Source organism: Diospyros lotus, chromosome 7, assembly GCF_014633365.1.
Source record: "Diospyros lotus cultivar Yz01 chromosome 7, ASM1463336v1, whole genome shotgun sequence".
In the NCBI taxonomy this organism is placed as follows: domain Eukaryota; kingdom Viridiplantae; phylum Streptophyta; class Magnoliopsida; order Ericales; family Ebenaceae; genus Diospyros; species Diospyros lotus.
The window spans coordinates 4092093-4109897 of record NC_068344.1 but is presented as its reverse complement, the minus strand read 5'-3'; the positions used below and the strand labels follow the sequence as shown (position 1 = coordinate 4109897).

Genomic DNA, 17805 nt, shown 5'->3' with positions numbered 1-17805 from the left:
TTTGGCGTAAACCTATGCCTCCAGTTTCTATCCATTGTGATAGTGAGGCTACATTGTCTAAAGCATATTGCCAAATATATAATGGCAAGTTTGGACATGTTAGGTTAAGACATAGCACGATTAGACAATTAATTTCAGATGGAGTCATTATCGTGGACTATGTGAAGTCAAGTCAAAACTTGGCGGATCCTTTGACGAAATGCCTTGCAAGGGATTTAGTTTCTAAAACGTCAAAGGAATGAGATTGTGGCCAATTCATAATAATTAGTGATGGAAACTCGACTTAAGACTTGAAACATCAAGATCTTAGGTTCAATGAGTAAAATACGTCATATGAGTTATTGCAAACATTTAAGTTAATCCCAAGATAGAAATGTTTGAGAACGTATCAATAATGGAAGGTTGAGATTTGCTCTTAATAGGCTTATATAGATATCTATAAAATGCTTTAGATACGTTGGCATTTTTTATAAGCCTACCTATATGAATATCATGGATGGTGCTGTCTCCAAAATGATTTAGCAAACTACTCAAAATATTCATGAGAGGAAAACCAAGATATGAGACAGATGGCATATTTACGTCGGTACTTATGAACACAATAAGGACATTCAAACAAGTGCATGAGGTATTTCCAGTTAATCAGATAGGGGTCGCTGGTTCAAAACTTGTCACCATGCCACCTTGGTTGACATTTGAAATGCTTTCACCATGTGAAAGTTCAAGTCCAAAATACACTTTCATTTATGCATAAGTTTGGCTAACTTACACAAGAGTTTTTCAAAACTTGATTCATTTTGAAAATGGTGGAGGATTGTTGGAGAGATTTTCAAAAAGAATTTATTGTAACATGATTGACATGTTTGGGAAGAGATCCAAGTCAAGGAACTAGAGGTTATAATCTTTCACTCGTTTGAATTATATTTATACATAAGAATTAGTTGTAACCTTTGGTAAATGATTGTAACACATAGGAATGGTTGTACCTTTGGTGAATGGTTGTACCTTTGGTAAAAGGTTGTAATGTTATCTATAAATAAATTGATATATTCTTAGATCAAAAACACTTAAGAATTCATATTATTTCTCTCTCATTATTCTTCTCCTACATTTTTACATAAAACTTCATAATTTTCGTGCATTCAAAAATCAATTCTTTTTATTCTTTTATTGTAAAATTAGAATACAAAACTTCTTGTGTTTATTATTAATTCCGTGTGTTCAAATTTGTTGTCAGAAATTACACATTCACCAACAAACATTACTTTTGATTCCATTGTATCGTGGATGCTTGTATTTTGGGATCCAAGTCAAAAAACTAGAGGTTGTAGCCTTTCACTCGTTTGAATTCTATTTATACATAAGAATTAGTTGTAACATTTGGTGAAGGATTGTAACACATATGAATGGTTATACCCTTGGTGAAGGGTTATAACACTATCTATAAATTGATTGATATATTCTTGAATCAAAACACTTGAAAATTCATATTGTTTGTTTCCTTATTCTTCTCCTACTTTCTTATATAAAACTTCATAATTTTCGTACATTCAAAGATCAATTCTTTTACTACAAAATTAAAATACAAAGCTTCTTGTGTTTGTTATTAATTCCATATGCTCGGGTTTGTTGTTGAGAATTACACATTTGCCAACAAATATTAATTTTGATTCTATTGTATCTTGAAAGATTGTTTGGATCCCTTGTACATTGTATTTTGGGACAAACAAAGTATTAAAGAAAACGAGTTTTCGTGCCTTGAAATTTTTGGGTTACTGCAACATATTTGGCATTACAACACCACAATTCTTCAAGAGGAGGGCGGATTTAAAAGAACTAATAATGGAAATTGCATCTCTGCTCATGATCTTTAGTTTTATTCTTCTCTATGCTTATGAACAGATAATTAAATATGAATGAATCTCATCTTCAATCTTGTCTTCTTCTTCATCATCAGCTATACATAACCATTCATTTATATATATAACCCACAAAACAGCATTCTCAAAACTGTAAGCCTGTCACAGCAAGAACAGCAACAACTGCCACTCCAATCCTCACCCACTTTCCAGTGCTTTTGCCTTCCCACTTAGGTGCAATTGCTCCGCTCTGTACCCATATTACAGTCCAGAAAGTTGGGTTATAAGCATATAATTTAGTACCTTTGTAGAATAATTGAGAGTTCAAATAAGATATAAACAGGTACGAATCTATAGTATAAAACCTAATTTATCTGGACACATAGAGATCTAGCAGGAGAATAGCACAACATTTGAATTAGAGATCTTGGGATTACTAGCACTAGGTTACAACAAACACCTTATTAATTGAGGGTTTTATACCAATTAATACGAGATTATAGCAAACACCCTTATTAATATGTGAGAAGATGAAATTGGGTTATGAAGTAAGTTTGGAGTGCACCATGAAAGTGTGACTAACTACTTTTTTGGAGTCGTTATAATTGCAAAGGTTTTCAGTTTTATCTATTTAAAAATTAGATTTTTGAGAGTTTATGGTTGTCTACGTGCGAAAACTACTTTTGAGGGTTATATAAAAACTATATTAAATGGATCATTTCATTGTTGTGGGATCATGAACATAAATACTGAGATTAAATCACATAAGTTCGAGAACTAATCCTAACAAGTGAGAAAAAAACTTGACTAGATCCGATATATAGGTGAACCCAAAAGAAAAACCAAGATTTTGTAAGAAAAAATTCGAGTTAGTGAATTGTTTGGCTAAAATCTTTGATCTTTTTGATGTATGAGCTAATCTATGCCTCTGTTTAAGTGTTTTTTTAACAAATTAGTATGAAAGCTATCCTAATAAATAATGGGTTGATTACCAGATCGGGGGATGGTGCTGGTGCTGTGTCGTCCGCGGTTGGAGGTGTTGGCGGCGCCGGAGGACTCAGTGCCATTGCAGTCGGTGCCGGAGCCGGTGCATGATGCTTCTTGTGTTTGTGCTTCTTCTTCTTGTGGTGGTGATGGTGCTTTGGTGTAGGCACCGGTGACTCAATGGGTGGCGCAGGTGGGGGGGCCGGGGCTGGCGCTGGTGGCGGCGGTGTAGGCACCGGTGCAGGAACCGGCGCCACCTTAGCTGGTGCCGGCGCAGGCGTCTGCACCACCGGGGCTGGCGCCGGAGGCAGTTGGGCAGGCGCCGGGGATGGCAGCGGCGGCGGCAAAGCAGGCGCTAAGGCCGGGGGTGGAGAAGCAACCGGGGGTGGCGGCAACGCAGGAGGCGGTGAAGCAACAGGCGGCGGCGGCAATGCCGGACTAGAGACTGGCGGAGCTTGCGGTGGCTGTGGTGGCGGCATTTGGGGGGCTGGCGATGAAGAAGTAGGAGTGGCTGTAGGAGGCGGCGCAGCTGGACTTGTGGCAGGGGGGGTAGGGGGAGGCGGCCCCGCCGGCGGCAGAGTGGGCGGAGTTGGGGTGGTGGTGGGAGGCGGCGTTGTTGGCGGCACAGTGGGGGCAGTAGGGGTGGCGGGAGATGACGGAGGTGGCGTCGTCGCCGGCAAAGTGGAAGAAGGGGAGGCTGCGGGCGGCTGAGCATGGACGGTGCAGAGGAAGGCCAGAGCCAAAGCCCAGCAGAGGGGAGCCATTGAAGGCGGATATGGAGATGGGAAGCAGGAAGAAAAGGAGGTTATATACAGTGCAACAAACAGAGAGTTTGGTGAAGTGTTGATCTCACCTGAATGCTACTCCTCTTCTAATGATTGAAGTCCCCAAAAAAGCTTCAATCTTTCATCAGTGTTGGGGTTAATGAAATCTTGGCTTTCTTTCTTTCTTTCTTTTTCCTGGAAAATCCAGCCATGTCATCTGCTCTAAATTGCATGTAAATGGGTTGTTTCCTAATGAATCTACAACCTCCAATGAATGTCATATTCAAAAGAATGAGATTTATTAAGGTGTTTTAGACTCAAGAGTCGAGACGTAATTGAGTTAATATTTTTTTAACTTAATTTAATTAAAATTTTGATAAAATAATGTGACAACTCATAATAAATATATATTTATATATAATATTTGTAATTAGCGTTTGCCTTTGATCTTTAATGTTGTTTTTACTCACCAAAATAACGTGATGGTTAGTAGTGATAACAAACACCACCAACCTTCGTCTGCATTTCAATGTTTGATCTCAACACAAGACCTAAGATTTGGTGCGGAGTCCAAATCCATTTCAGAAACGAAAAGAAATCTATGGGAAGAGGTCTGCTTTCTCTTTACTATTTGGATTGATGCTTAGATTGCCATCTGCCATTGCCATCTACATCATCAATGCCATCAACCATTCCATATGCTTGTGTTTAAAAGCTTCATTTGATGGGATATGGATCAAGCTTGAAAGATGTAACCATTCTTTCACAGAAACTGATATCATTTAGCAGTGTTTCATTGCTACAAAAGACCCGAATGACCCAAGAACTGAACCAACCTGACCAACCGGCTAGATCAGTTGGGGTGGGTTAGGTTAGCCACTTCACGCTTTTACTCTCTCCTGCTGAGCTATGCAGTCTACACAAGGGCCATTCTGCAAACCCCGGGTTGCCTCGCACGATGAACTGCTATGCTATAAATTGCGACAGAGAGAACAGCGGGAAAAACAGCTTTGTCTGAGCCACTACAAACAGAACATAATGTGGAACGCATCGTGCATCTTGGCGAAAAGCTTGATAGGACGACTTGAAATGGGAAGACGCGGGGGTGTGGCTGGAGTATTGGGTTTCTTCTCCTGTCTTCTCAGTTGGAAGAACTGCTGCATTGCTTCGGCGCACTCTGCTGCCAATACGCCTCGCCTGATTGCCATCTTTGGGTGGAATGGGTGGACCGGAGCAGGTGGTTTGTCTGTTGGATCCAAGCCAGTTCCGGGTTCATCCCCATTAGGAAACAGCCTGTGAAATGTTGAACAAACATCAGAGCACAAGGAGACCACCAAAAAAGGAGAAAGGGAAATAGAGCAAACTGTTGAATAATAACTTATGATGCTGCTAAAATAGTTATTTAAATTAGGATTTAATGCTGACATGGAATTGAAGTTGTCAAAGTTGTGTTAGGCTTGATCTAGTCTTCAGCTATTTTTTAGAAATTTTCTGTTACAGCAGATTTGGCTGTTTTTTTTTTATATTTTTTCTGTTTAAGTAAGTTGTATAAATAAGTGATTGAATACTCAATAAAATTTGCTTCATCCCTTTTCTTCTTTCTCCACAAACAATACCAACAAGTGGTATCATAGCATTTTTCTTGAGGGACCTGTGAGTTGAGAAAAACAAAAAAAACCATATTCACAAACACTCAAATTCAAGCCAACAATCTGCAAAGATGGAAGCAGAATCAAGTCACGGAATGCTAGTAATACTGATATTTGGTGGCGACGACTATCAAATATGGGTTATTAAAATGAAAGTCCATCTCAAGGCACAAGATCTTTGGGAAGCAGTTGAGGAAGATTACGTAGTCACTGATTTGTCGGCCAATCCAACTATGAACCAAATAAAGATTCACAAGGAGAGGAAAACAAGGAAGGCTAAAGCCATGGCCTACTTGTATGTTGCAGTTTCTCCCAATATTTTCACAAAAATCATGAACTTGTCTTCAGCAAAAGCCATTTGGGATCATCTCAAAAAAGAATACCAAGGCAATGAATAAGTGAAGAATATGCAAATGTTAAACTTGATCAGAGAGTTTAAAATGCAAAGAATGAAGGAGTCAGAAACTGTGAAGGAGTACACTGACATGTTACTTAGCCTTGCTAACAAAGTGAGGTTGTTAGGTAAGGATTTTTCTAATCAAAGAATCATTGAAAAATACTTGTTACACTTCCAGAGAGGTATGAAGTCACTATCTCTTCTCTAGAAAATGCAAAAGATTTGTCAAGCATTTTCTTGGCAGAGTTACTTAATGCTTTACAGGTTCAAGAACAAAGAAGGCTTGTGAGAATAGGAGGAGCCATCGAAGGAGCTTTACAAGCACAAACAAGGCCCACCGGTGAAAAAAAAGGTTTGGAATCACAACAAGAAGCTTGCAAATGCTGGAAACAACAATAGTGGAAATTATCCACCTTACCCTTACTGCAAAAAAACTAATCATCCACAACACAAGTGTTGGTGGAGGGCCGATGTAAAATGCAACAAATGTGGTCAATTAGATCACATCACAATTGTGTGCAGATCACAACAACAAGAAGGAGAAGCTAGAGCTATTGCTGACCAATATAAGAAGGAAGAGTTATTTTAACTCTACTAAAAAAAAATCATATCCATGCCTATGCCAAAAAAAAAAAAAAAAATGCTTATGCCCAAAAAAAATGCCTATGCCCCAAAACCCATAACCATACCTATGCCTCATAACTATAAAACCATAAAATGTCCATATGCTATATCCAAGATATGCCAAAATTAAAATGCTTTGCATTTGCAGCCTCAAAGTCAAGGAGGAGTGTTGAATAATGACATATGATGCTGCTGAAATAGTCAAATAAGTTATGATTTAATGCTGACATGGAATTGAAGTTGTCAAAGTTGTGTTAGGCTTGATCTAGTCTTCAGCTATTTTTTAGGAATTTTTTGTTACAGCAGATTTGGCTGTTTTTTTTATATTTTTTCTGTTTAAATAAGTTATATAAATAAGTGATTAAATACTCAATAAAATTTGCTTCATCCCTTTTCTTCTTTCTCCATAAACAATACCAACACAAACGATAAAATAAAAATGCAAAGAGAAGTGAAAAGGTCTTCCCCTGCCAGGTCTAGTGTAATTTAACTTCAAGACAAGGTGTTTAGAGCAAAATGAAAATAGCCAAGTCAAAATCTCTGTGCACGAGAAAACATATTCTATCGAGTTTTGCAAGTAATTGGTATAACACAAACTGTTGGACGGAATTAGAGGATCCTAAGCTAAAGAAACTTCAAAGCCAAGAAGGAATGCAGAAGATGCAGATAAAGGAAGAGACAACTCATGGTTGAAGTTGGATAATCCTAGAGTTTTCTTGTAGTAAATCTCGTTGTAAAGTTTAAATTTATTTCCTAAATTTTAGGAGATAGTTTATCCTATTTTCTTGGATATAGATATCCTAAATCTTCTCATACTTTATAAGAGAAAAAGTAGGACACAACATGTATATATTTTTCATGTGTGTTTTATGGAATTGATACAAGCCTCCGATTATTTTTTAGGCTTGTTTCATGGTATCAGAGCTAGGTTCTAATTACTCATAACATTGGAATCAAGACTGTGCACAAGAATATGGATGAAGCTCACCAAAACCCTATCCTAACCGCATCAGCCACAAGCTCTCTAAACACTCTTAGTCCTCCATCTGCTATAACAAATCTTTCCACCAATCCAATTGATCACAATCCTCTGTAGATTACTCATCACAAATTGAATGGGAGTAATTTCAAAGAATGGTTTCAATCCATAATGTTGGTAATCAAAGGAAATGGCAAATTCGGATATCTAATGGGTTCTATTCCTCCTCCATCAACCACAACAGCCACTTATGGTGTTTGGGAGGCAGAAAACTCCACCATAATGGCTTGACTGATAAATTCAATGGAGCCTAAAATAGATAGGACTTATCTATTCTACAAGATTGCAAAGGAAATATGGGATTCAGTCCAAGAGATGTACTCCGACTTGGAAAATTCATCCCAATGCTTTGAGATTGGGTCGACCATCAGAACAACCAAACAAGATACTCTAAATGTCACTGATTGCTTTAATCTTTTGGTCGAATTATGGCATGAAATGGATCTATTCTACATTGCTGATTGGGAATACAAAGAAGACAGTGCTAAATACAACAAGATGATTGAAAAAGATCATGTGTTTGATTTTTTACGTGTACTTAACCCTAATTTGGATGAAGTTAGAGGAAAGATCTTGCCTCTACCATCACTCAAGGAAGTTTTTTCAGAAGTAAGGAGGGAAGAAAGCTGACATAAGGTTATGCTCAATCAGCAAAGTGAGCCTTCCTTAACTTATCAGAATTTGGCTCTTACTATTTTCAAACAAGGAGAGAACCTACCAAAGAGCCTAGGAAAGGACAAACAATGGTGTGACCACTGCAAAAGACCTTACCACACCAAGTTGACATGCTGGAAGATCCATGGCAAACCAGTTAACTGGAAGCCACAGAACAAGAGGGAGATTACACGATCTACTTACATAGTAGATGTACTAATAGAAATCGGGAAAAACACCAATCTCAACCTGACAGAGGACCAAATTCAGGCCTTATATAGGTTGCTCAATTAAGGTACAACTTCCCCAAGTCTTCCTACGGCATCTACTGTCGTGCAAGGTAATTCCCCCCTACTCTCTAATTTCAAAAAGGTTTCTTAAGAATGTCTAGATAGTGGACACCAGCGCATCAGATCATATGGCTTGTCCAGCCTCCTCAATGACTAAATATACTCCTTTTAGCACTTCTATTGGTATTTCTATGGCCGATGACACAACCTCACCTGCCCTAGGACTTGGAACAGTGTGTATTTCTGAATTGAAGTTAAAATCAGTCCTACATGTACTAGGGTTACAATGCAATCTATTATCAATCAATAAGATCACTCAAGATATGAATTGTTGTATCACTTTTTTTCCATCCTATTGCTTATTTCAGGACCAAGCATCGGAGAGGATGATTGGCAGTGCTAAGGCAAGGGATGGTCTATACTACTTGACAAAGGATGCTTTAGCCTCTTCCACAAATAAGGCTGGTCTAATAGTCACAACGAATGTCAAAGTTCTATTGTGGCATAAACGATTAGGACACCCTAGTTTTCCCTATTTAAAATTGTTGTACCCTCAAATTTTCATCAATAAAGATCAATTTTTCTCATGTGAGCAGTGTACTCTTGCAAAACACTCTTGATCTCCCCATCTCATTAAATCCTATAAACCATCTACACCTTTCCATTCGATCCACAGTGATATTTGGGGACCATCTAAACACCCAAATGTTTCTGATTCTAGATGGTTTATAACATTTATTAATGATCATTTTAGGTCTTGTTGGGTGTACCTATGAGGGAAAAATCCAAAGCAAGCAACATCTTCAAGAAATTTCACAAATTTATCTTGAACATGTTCCAAACTTCAATTCACATCCTTCGCACTAATAATGGTCGAGAATATTTCTCTCATAACCTTACCAACTACCTATCTGAACATAGTATTTACCATCAAAGCTCATGCCTATACACACCACAACAAAATGGTGTGGCTAAAAGAAAAAATAGACATCAAGTGGCTCGAGCTATTATATTTACTACCAATGTTCCTTATTCCTATTGGGGAGAGGTTGTTCTCATAGCTGCATATTTGATTAATCGCCTTCCCTCTAAAACTTTGAGTTTCAGAACCCCTCTTGATGTCCTTGGTGACCTCTACCCAAATACTATTTTCCTAAATTCTCTTGCTCCTAAGATATTTGGCTATGTTGTGTATGTACTCAACAACAATATCTCTCAAACCAAACTGGATCCCAAGGCCATCAAATGTATTTTTATCGAGTGCTCTCCCTCTCAAAAGGGATATAAGTGTTATTGTCCTAACACTAGAAAAATCCTTGTGTCCACTAATGTCACTTTTTATGAAGACCTATCTTTCTACTAGCTTCCAATCCTTTTCTTGAGGTTCAACGGTCATCAGAAACTCCTATTCCCTTATTTCCTCCCCTTGATCCTAATCAGCTAGTATGCTCTCAAGGGGGAGCATCAATTCCTGATAGCATAGTGGTAGATCCTATTCCTTCTAATCCCTCTAATCTTGGTTATTCATCTCCTTCTAAGCCAAAAACTACAGCCCCTTCTCCCAGTCCTGTTGTTTCCTCTCCTGATCCTAGTCCTTGTTCAACTGACAACCCTTTGTTTGTATACTCAAGATGACCTAAAAGCTATTCTCAGTCTCAGCATGGTCAACCATCACTTCCAAAGGCTGGTCCACCAGAGGACAACATTGGAGAGGAAAGCACAGAAGTTCACAGCAATGACAGTGGTGCTGCAAACAAGGATGACCTGGATTGGGCTATGCCTATTGCTCTACGGAAATGGGTAAGATCATGTGTCAAGTATCCTATGTCTAATTACATGACTTATGCTAAATTATCCCCTCAATTCAAAGGGTTTGTTGCAAAATTTGACAACATTAGAATTCCAAAAAATGTCCAAGAAGCTATTAATGACCCTAAGTGGAAAGCTGCAGATATGGAGGAGATGAATGCCTTGGTTAAAAACAATACTTGGCATACTGTAAAACTACCTTCAAACAAAAAGGTAGAAGGATATAGATGGGTTTTTTCTGTGAAGCATAATGCAAACGGAAGTATTGAAAGATACAAGGCTAGATTGGTGGCCGAAGGGTTTACACAAACCTATGGGATTGACTATGAGGAGACTTTTGCTCCTGTGGCCAAACTTAAATCCATTCAGGCATTACTCTCCCTTGTTGTTAATTTAGACTGGCCATTGTTTCAATTTGATATAAAAAATGCATTTCTAAATGATGAGTTGGATGAGGAGATATACATGAAGATGCCTCCAGGTTTTGAACAAGGAACTAGTTGTGACAGTGTGTGCGACCTTAAGAGGTCCCTATACGGATTAAAGCAGTTCCTAAAAGCCTGGTTCAAGAAATTTAGCATGATCTTAAACCGAGTGGGATATAAACAAGGGCAAGCCAACCATACCTTGTTTATAAAACACACGGCAAGAGGAAAGAAAGTTATACTAATTGTTTATGTTGATGACATTATTGTTGCAAGGGATGATTAACAGAAAATTGAAAGCTTGAAACAGCAATTGAGGGTAGAATTTGAGGTAAAAGACCTAGGAATTATGAGGTACTTCCTAGGAATTGAGGTAGCGAGCAAGGAAGGATTATTCATTTCACAGCAGAAATATATCCTGAATTTACTAAAAGATACAGGAATGCTGGCATGCAAGCCTGCTGGGACTCCCTTGGAAAAGGGCTGGAAAATTGACGAGGAAGGGGATGATACCCCCATAGATAAGGAGAGGTACTAGAGATTGGTTGGACGACTAATATATTTGTCATTTACTAGGCCAGACATAGCCTATGCAGTAAGTATAGTAAGTCAATATATGCATTCTCCTACTCAAAGGCACTTGAAAGCTGTGTTTCATGTCTTGAGATATCTCAGAGGAACACCTGGGAAAGGATTACTATTCAAGAAGACAGAGGAAAGAGGAATTGAAGGCTTTGTGGATGCAGATTGGGCAGGGTCTCATGAGAACAGTAGATCAACCTCGGGTTATTACACTAAGCTATGGGAAAATGCGGTTACATGGAGGAGCAAGAAGCAATCAGTGGTGGCCCGCAGCAGTGCTGGAGCCGAATTCTGAGCCATAGCTCAAGAAATTTGTGAGATAATCTGGTTAGAAAGGCTAATGGAAGACTTGGGGATACCCTTAACTCTACCAACAAGGGTTTATAATGATACATCAGCTATCAACATTGCGAAAAATTCGGTTCAGCATGACCGAATGAAACATGTGAGGACAGACCGAAGTTTTATAAAAAGGGAGATCGAAGAAAGTGGGATCAGTTTGTCTCATATTCCTACCACTGATCAAATGGCTGATGTATTCACAAAAGCAACTGCAAGACTAGGGTTTGAATCATTAATTAGCAAGTTGGGAATGACTTGCATCTATTCTCCAGGTTGGGGGGGAGTGTTGGATGGAATTAGAGAATCCTAAGCTAAAGAGACCTCAAAGCTAAGAAAGAATGCAGAAGATGCGGATAAATGAAGAGATAACTCAGGGTCGAAGTTGGATAATCCTAGAGTTTTCTTGTTGTAAATCTTAAATTTATTTCCTAAGTTTTAGGAGATAGTTTATCATATTTTCTAGGAGATAGATATCCTAAATCTTCTCCTACTTTATAGGAGACAAAGTAGGACACAACCTGTATATATTTTTCATGTGTGTTTTATGGAATTGATTCAAGCATTCGATTATTTTTTAGGCTCGTTTCACAAACTATATCATTTTGTGCAAGAATGAGAAGCAAAGGGAAAGGTGCACGGGAATAACAATGACAATAGCAAGGACAAACAGTTAACTGCATACCTAATCCAGCTTCCGTCAGCCCCTAGGAGCTTATTTGGAGCTCCCCACACAACACTGTCAATTCTAGCTTGAAGAATTGCTCCAGCACACATGGGACATGGTTCAAGTGTAACATACAGGGTAGTGTCCTGAGGAAAATAAATTGAAGGTAAACTTAAAGCAAATAACCAATCAAGAAGCTTCTAGAATGATGAACAAACAATTTATTAACTGAAAAATTCATAAGCCTTTTTTTTTTAATTTGGACATCATATTGAAAGGTGCACTTATTCTTAGCCTTGCAAAGCGTAAATAATCCAAAACACATTGGATTTAGAACATTCATTGCAAATAAAGGATTTTATAATTGATTCAATCCTGTAAGTTTTGCACTATAATGGATGTTACAGTTGCAGTCAAGGTATATACACAATGGCCCAATATAACTGTCTTTAGATATTATACTTATTTCTTGTCATCATCCTGGGGAAGAAAAGAAATATAGCACATCAACATGGCGGAATACGCTTGTCATCCTTACGTATAAAGGTCTTCTCAAGCAACCAAATTCTGAGCACTATTTATAAACACCAAGTGAGGAATACTACAAACAAGATGGAACTTTTAGCTTATATGATGGTGTAAGCGTACAGCCTTCCCATCTTTTAGAGTATGCCTGCCAACTCAAATATCATAAATTGTGTGTAACCAAGCATGACTAGTGATATACAGAGTCTGAACATAAACCTTAAGATGGAGCCATGTTAAACTCCGACATGCTTTTTGGTTTTAAATGAAATCAAAGACTATTAGCAGCTAAATGGTTTTTATGTTGGAGATACAATGGGTCAAACCACAGTTGAACAGTTCACAGGCTTTGCTTCTTTCAAAACAATGTGTTCTGCTAAAAGAGAACCTTCTTGGTATCTTTTTGAGTTTTTACCTGACTGTTTCATCATTACAAGGATATTGTAACAAGTGTGAAGGTTCAGAGCCTTTAATACTTAAAGAATTGAAAAACATCCTGCTGGCATACTATTTCCTAATCAGCTCTAACCGTTGTGTCACGTAAATCAAATAGTATTCCAGATTACATTTTTGAGACAACAATAGCCAAATAAACATGGCCATCCAGGATGTTGTCATAGCATTCATAAATCGTGCAGTTTTTGTATATACTAGCACCAAATTTCACCCCAAGCATTACGGTAAATGGGACACTGGTGCCAATTATTGACCATAAGTAGGATCATTTTGTGCAGATTATGACCCTTCTTATCATAGGTATAATGATGAGAAATTGCCCGGATGTGGGAAGGGGCAAGAGGTAATATACACATACCCACAAAATGAATCAATGAAATTGAAGGACTCTAAAAGAGAAACTACATGACACAAGGGTCTTATAGGTCTCCACGTCTCTTTTGAAGGTCTAACTGTGTTAAACTAAAAGAATTTGATGAAATGCCAGGAAATAAAAAAAAAAAAAAGATTTGAAATAACATGAAGTTACCGCAAGCCTCCATGAATGAAGCAGATTTGAAGCCTCCCGTATACAAATCATTTCAGCATGGGCAGTGGAGTCACGTAATTCTTCTACTCTGAAATAAGTATAACAGTCAATTACCCAGACAAAAATTTAAATAAAAAAAATGAGAATAGAAGAGACAGAATAACTTACAGGTTGCACCCGCGAGCAATTATTTTTCCATTTTGTACCAGCACAGCCCCAACAGGCACCTCCCACATATCAGCAGCTTTTTTGGCCTCCAGCAGTGCTTCCCTCATAAACATTTCATCAATCTTTTGCTGCTCATTTTCAAGTTTATATGCTTCTTCCCATTCATCAAACCTATCTTTTGGGACTTGATGGGTCCGTTGAAGTTTTGTTTGCTTCAATTCCCCAACCTTGCCCTCAGTCCCTGACGCATCTCCTAGACCAGTACCAACCAATTGCTGCTTCAGCACCGATGAACCACTTGCAGATACATCAGTCTTGTGGCCTTCTGAAATTTCATCTACATTAGGAGATCTTACATGTAAAGATGATTTTGACACTGATGATTCTGGCATTGCAGTGACACTCCTTCCAAACTTCTTCTCAGTGGAAACTGACAAATTGCCTTCAGAGGCTGACACACTTCTTGAGGGACTTGAAGACGATAATGCATCCACTCTCATATGATATTTGTTGTCCTCAGACCCAGCTGAGCTAGACCCTTTTCTGGGACTTCCAGTGGGAATTGTTCCTAGATGTTGCTGATCAACTGAAGTGGACTCTTGAGAGATGCTTTTCTTCTCCCTTTTTACATTCTCATCACTGTTTTCATCCAGCTCATGACCAGAGAACCATGTTTCGCTGCCAGCAGATTGATTTGATGCACTCTTTCCACCTGATTTTAGAGTCAAATTGTGGCTTTTGGATCGTGAAACCCACCGTAACAAAACTATATCTGAGATAATATTCCACAAGGATCTCCCAGTTCTCCTGGCAACAACATTGGCGGTTTGGGTACTGTCGTCTGGTCCTTCTGACTCAGCATGTTGTTGACTGGGTGGATCTATCAGATCACGTATTTCATCTGAAGAACCCTTTACTCCAGAACTCCAAGACAAGTGCCTCAAGCCATGCTCCTTTGATTGGAATTCTCCAGAATCATACCAGGTCGAGCTTTTCAACTGATGCTCATGGACTTCATTAACCAATTCCTTTTCAGAATTTCCATTCACATTTTCAACTTCAGAAGTTGACACTTCATTCTTCACCTTCTCAATGAAATCACCAACAAAGAGCGTAGAGGATTTATGAAATTGATCAGCCGAACCTAGTGCATCCTCAAGGAAAATGACGTCTAAAGGCTCCTCACAGATCTCATCCCTTCTTGGCTCAATATATGTTTCATGTTGTGAATCTGGAGCATCCAATTCTGCATGTGAGGGTAAAGCATCAAAATCACTTTCCAAATTTGCACCAGAAATCTCTTGGATTGCAAAATTACTACTTTGCCCGGCTTGCGATGGACCTTTTGCTACCACTTGAGATGGTGGAGGCATCACTATTACTTGTGAGCTACTCTTATTCCCCATATGCACACCACTAGGCTGCATTATGGGTTGGGTTTTTAACATCGAAGATTCTTGGGGACTAGAGGCCCTGATTGAAGTGACCTCAGTACCAGGCCTCTGAGTCTCTTTTGTTGATCCAATCCCAAAGACTCCTTCTTCAGTCAAAATATGTTCTTCCTTGCTTTCAGCAGTTGATTTCTTCACCACTGATGCCACATACGTTTCCTGACTACTAATTCTCTCTTCAGAAGTCCCTTGGATGTTTATAATTTGAGCATCACTAGAATGAACGGATGATTTATTGTTCATGCCTGGGTATGTTTTTCTAGATTCCCTTCTGCTAATTGCTCGTTGACCCATTTGTAACTGTTCCTCTGCTTCTTGTTCAGAAGAACAAAGAATGAAGTTCAAATTACTTTCTTCATTCTTCATTTCAGTATCAGAATGCCTCAATGAAGCTGCTGTGCCATGTGCATCTGATAATTCAGTCAATTGTTGGAATTTTATTTGTGAGTCCATTTTCCTAGAGTCCCACTGACCTGCTACATCATGACGCTCTTCTGTATCCCGAACTGAACTCAAAATCACAGTTGATATGTCTTCCTGTTTCTTCATTCTAGCTTCAGACTGTCTCCGGGAGGTAGAGGTCTCTCCAGAATTGATTTCTTCAATTTCTGAGACTTCATGGTATTGCTGTGAATTTCTTCTGTCGTCATCCTTGTGTGCAGTACGGCCAGCTATTTTACTATGTACATGTCTTGTTTCCTGGATGGAACTTCCTTCTGCACTCAAGTTTTCTTCACTACCACCTGAATACTTCTCAGAGCTAGAAATTACTTCAACATCACTACCATGAATTTCCTGTGCCTGAGAAAAATACTTCATTCTTGATTCAGACTTTTCAGAGGATTGGTCACCTTTCTGACTATATTGCTGTCTTATTCCATCATCCATAATCAGAGAAAATGTTGACTTCTTTTCTATCTCATCAAATTGCTTATGAGAACTAGAAGCCTGACTATAACCAGTTTCTTGGACCTCCAACAAACTTGATTGCTTCTGCGATGAGCTATCTCTGGTCTTTATTTGTTCAATCGATACTTCAGTAAGCTTCTTCTCTGATTTCTTTCTCCAATCAGACTCAAAACCACGGGGTGCTGCATATGACCCTGCTGCAGTTTTTCCTGGTTGCATAACAACCCCATTTCCCCCTGCAATATCTCTGCCCTTCTTTCCTTCTTCCAGAATTTCTCTATCATATTTCACTTCTCCATTTTTTTCTAAATCCCATTTAAGCTCACTTCCTGATTCTTTTCCACTACCCTCTTTGGTAACATGAACTTCAGTGTCACTCTCAAATTCATCCACAGAAGAACACGTGTAATAAGACGAGCAAGTAGACCCCCCTTTCCTCTCCCTGCTCTTTTCATCCTGCAAAAAATTCCCCGCATATTCTCTTCTTCCATTTTCTTCTTTTCGTCTATATTCCTTCCCCCCTGATTCAATCCTCACAGATTCAAATCCACGCTTTGATTTACTCTCCAACAAACCGGAATCAACATTTCCTGTCTTCTTTCTACAAGTACCACCAGCACCACCAACTCTATTCTCCACTTTAACCCTCCTAGACGAACTAAAATTCCTACCCTTAGCACCAAAACACTCCTCTCCCACTTCCTCAGTCAACAAACTAAGCATCACTTCAGCATCATCAAAATCCCGCGACCGATCCCTTTTACTGCTTTCCTCCAAAACCATACGACTAAATCTTCTCTCTTTCCACCTCCCTCTTCTACCATGCCCACAACAGGACTCCCGTCGTTCTCTGCAGCCAAAACTCAACCGTCTGCTGGCTGACCTCTGAAGCAGTGCCGATTGCCTCAACCCATAAAAAAACCCTGGGCTAATTAGCACTCTATAAAGAGGATGTCCACAACATACACAAATTGAAGACGGCGACGATAATGGAACCAAGTTACTATCAACTTTTTCATTCAGGAAGTAACAGTAATCACCGAATGAATTCCTTTCAATTCTTTCGTTCAGGAAAGAGTAATCGTTGGATGGACAGAGAAGTGAGGCTTTGCAGCGAAGTGATAGAACTGAGGTAAAATAAGAAGAATTATACATATCTTTGGGCTCTGTAGAGACGGCAACAGGATTTTACCTTGATGGGAGAAGTGGGTTTTCGGCGGATTGTTGAATTGGAGAAGCTGGATCTTCGATGGCATTCATCTGTGGAGATCAAAAGAATCCTCAGCTGCTGCTTACGAGAGAAGACAAGACACGGGTTCCAACTCAGCAATGGCTAATTGAAGGGATCCAAATCCAATCCAAAAAAACACATCCTGAGTTGACTCGGCGTCTGCGGTCCGCGTTTTGACTTGGATCTCTCCCCCCTCGCCGGTTGATTCTGACTCCGAGTCCACCCGTTTATCAATAGTTCGGATTTTAAATTAAATTTAATAAAAAAATTTATTTATACACGTAAAAGTATGAGTCTTAAAAAAAAAAAAATTCCCCCAAAATTTATATTAATGATTTACAATTAATACTTGTTACGTTAATAATTTGTATTTTTTAATTTACATTAATAATTTAAATCTTTCAATTATTTTAAAATAATAAGTAGTAATAAATTTTTTTCTCAAAACTTACAT

The 17805-nt window shown here is 38.8% G+C and overlaps 2 protein-coding genes across 3 annotated transcripts; both read right to left on the bottom strand.

Annotated features, from left to right (window-relative positions):
• Positions 1–1840: 1840 nt before the first annotated feature.
• Positions 1841–3742, bottom strand: LOC127805936 (lysine-rich arabinogalactan protein 19). The gene is made up of 2 exons (XM_052342786.1): positions 2852–3742; positions 1841–2109 (listed from the first exon to the last, which is right to left on the bottom strand). The coding sequence occupies exons 1-2, from the start codon at positions 3605–3607 to the stop codon at positions 2005–2007; spliced, it is 861 nt and encodes a 286-aa protein (XP_052198746.1). The 5' UTR covers positions 3608–3742; the 3' UTR covers positions 1841–2004.
• A 607-nt stretch (positions 3743–4349) lies between these two features.
• Positions 4350–17437, bottom strand: LOC127806416 (tRNA(adenine(34)) deaminase, chloroplastic-like). Of its 2 annotated transcripts, XM_052343698.1 has the most exons (4): positions 13761–17437; positions 13593–13680; positions 12101–12228; positions 4350–4900 (listed from the first exon to the last, which is right to left on the bottom strand). In XM_052343698.1, the coding sequence occupies exons 1-4, from the start codon at positions 17273–17275 to the stop codon at positions 4630–4632; spliced, it is 4002 nt and encodes a 1333-aa protein (XP_052199658.1). In that variant the 5' UTR covers positions 17276–17437; the 3' UTR covers positions 4350–4629. The 2 variants fall into 2 exon arrangements, with proteins under 2 accessions (XP_052199658.1, XP_052199659.1); XM_052343699.1 differs by lacking the exon at positions 12101–12228 and having other exon boundaries at positions 4738–4900.
• Between the last annotated feature and the right edge of the window lie 368 nt (positions 17438–17805).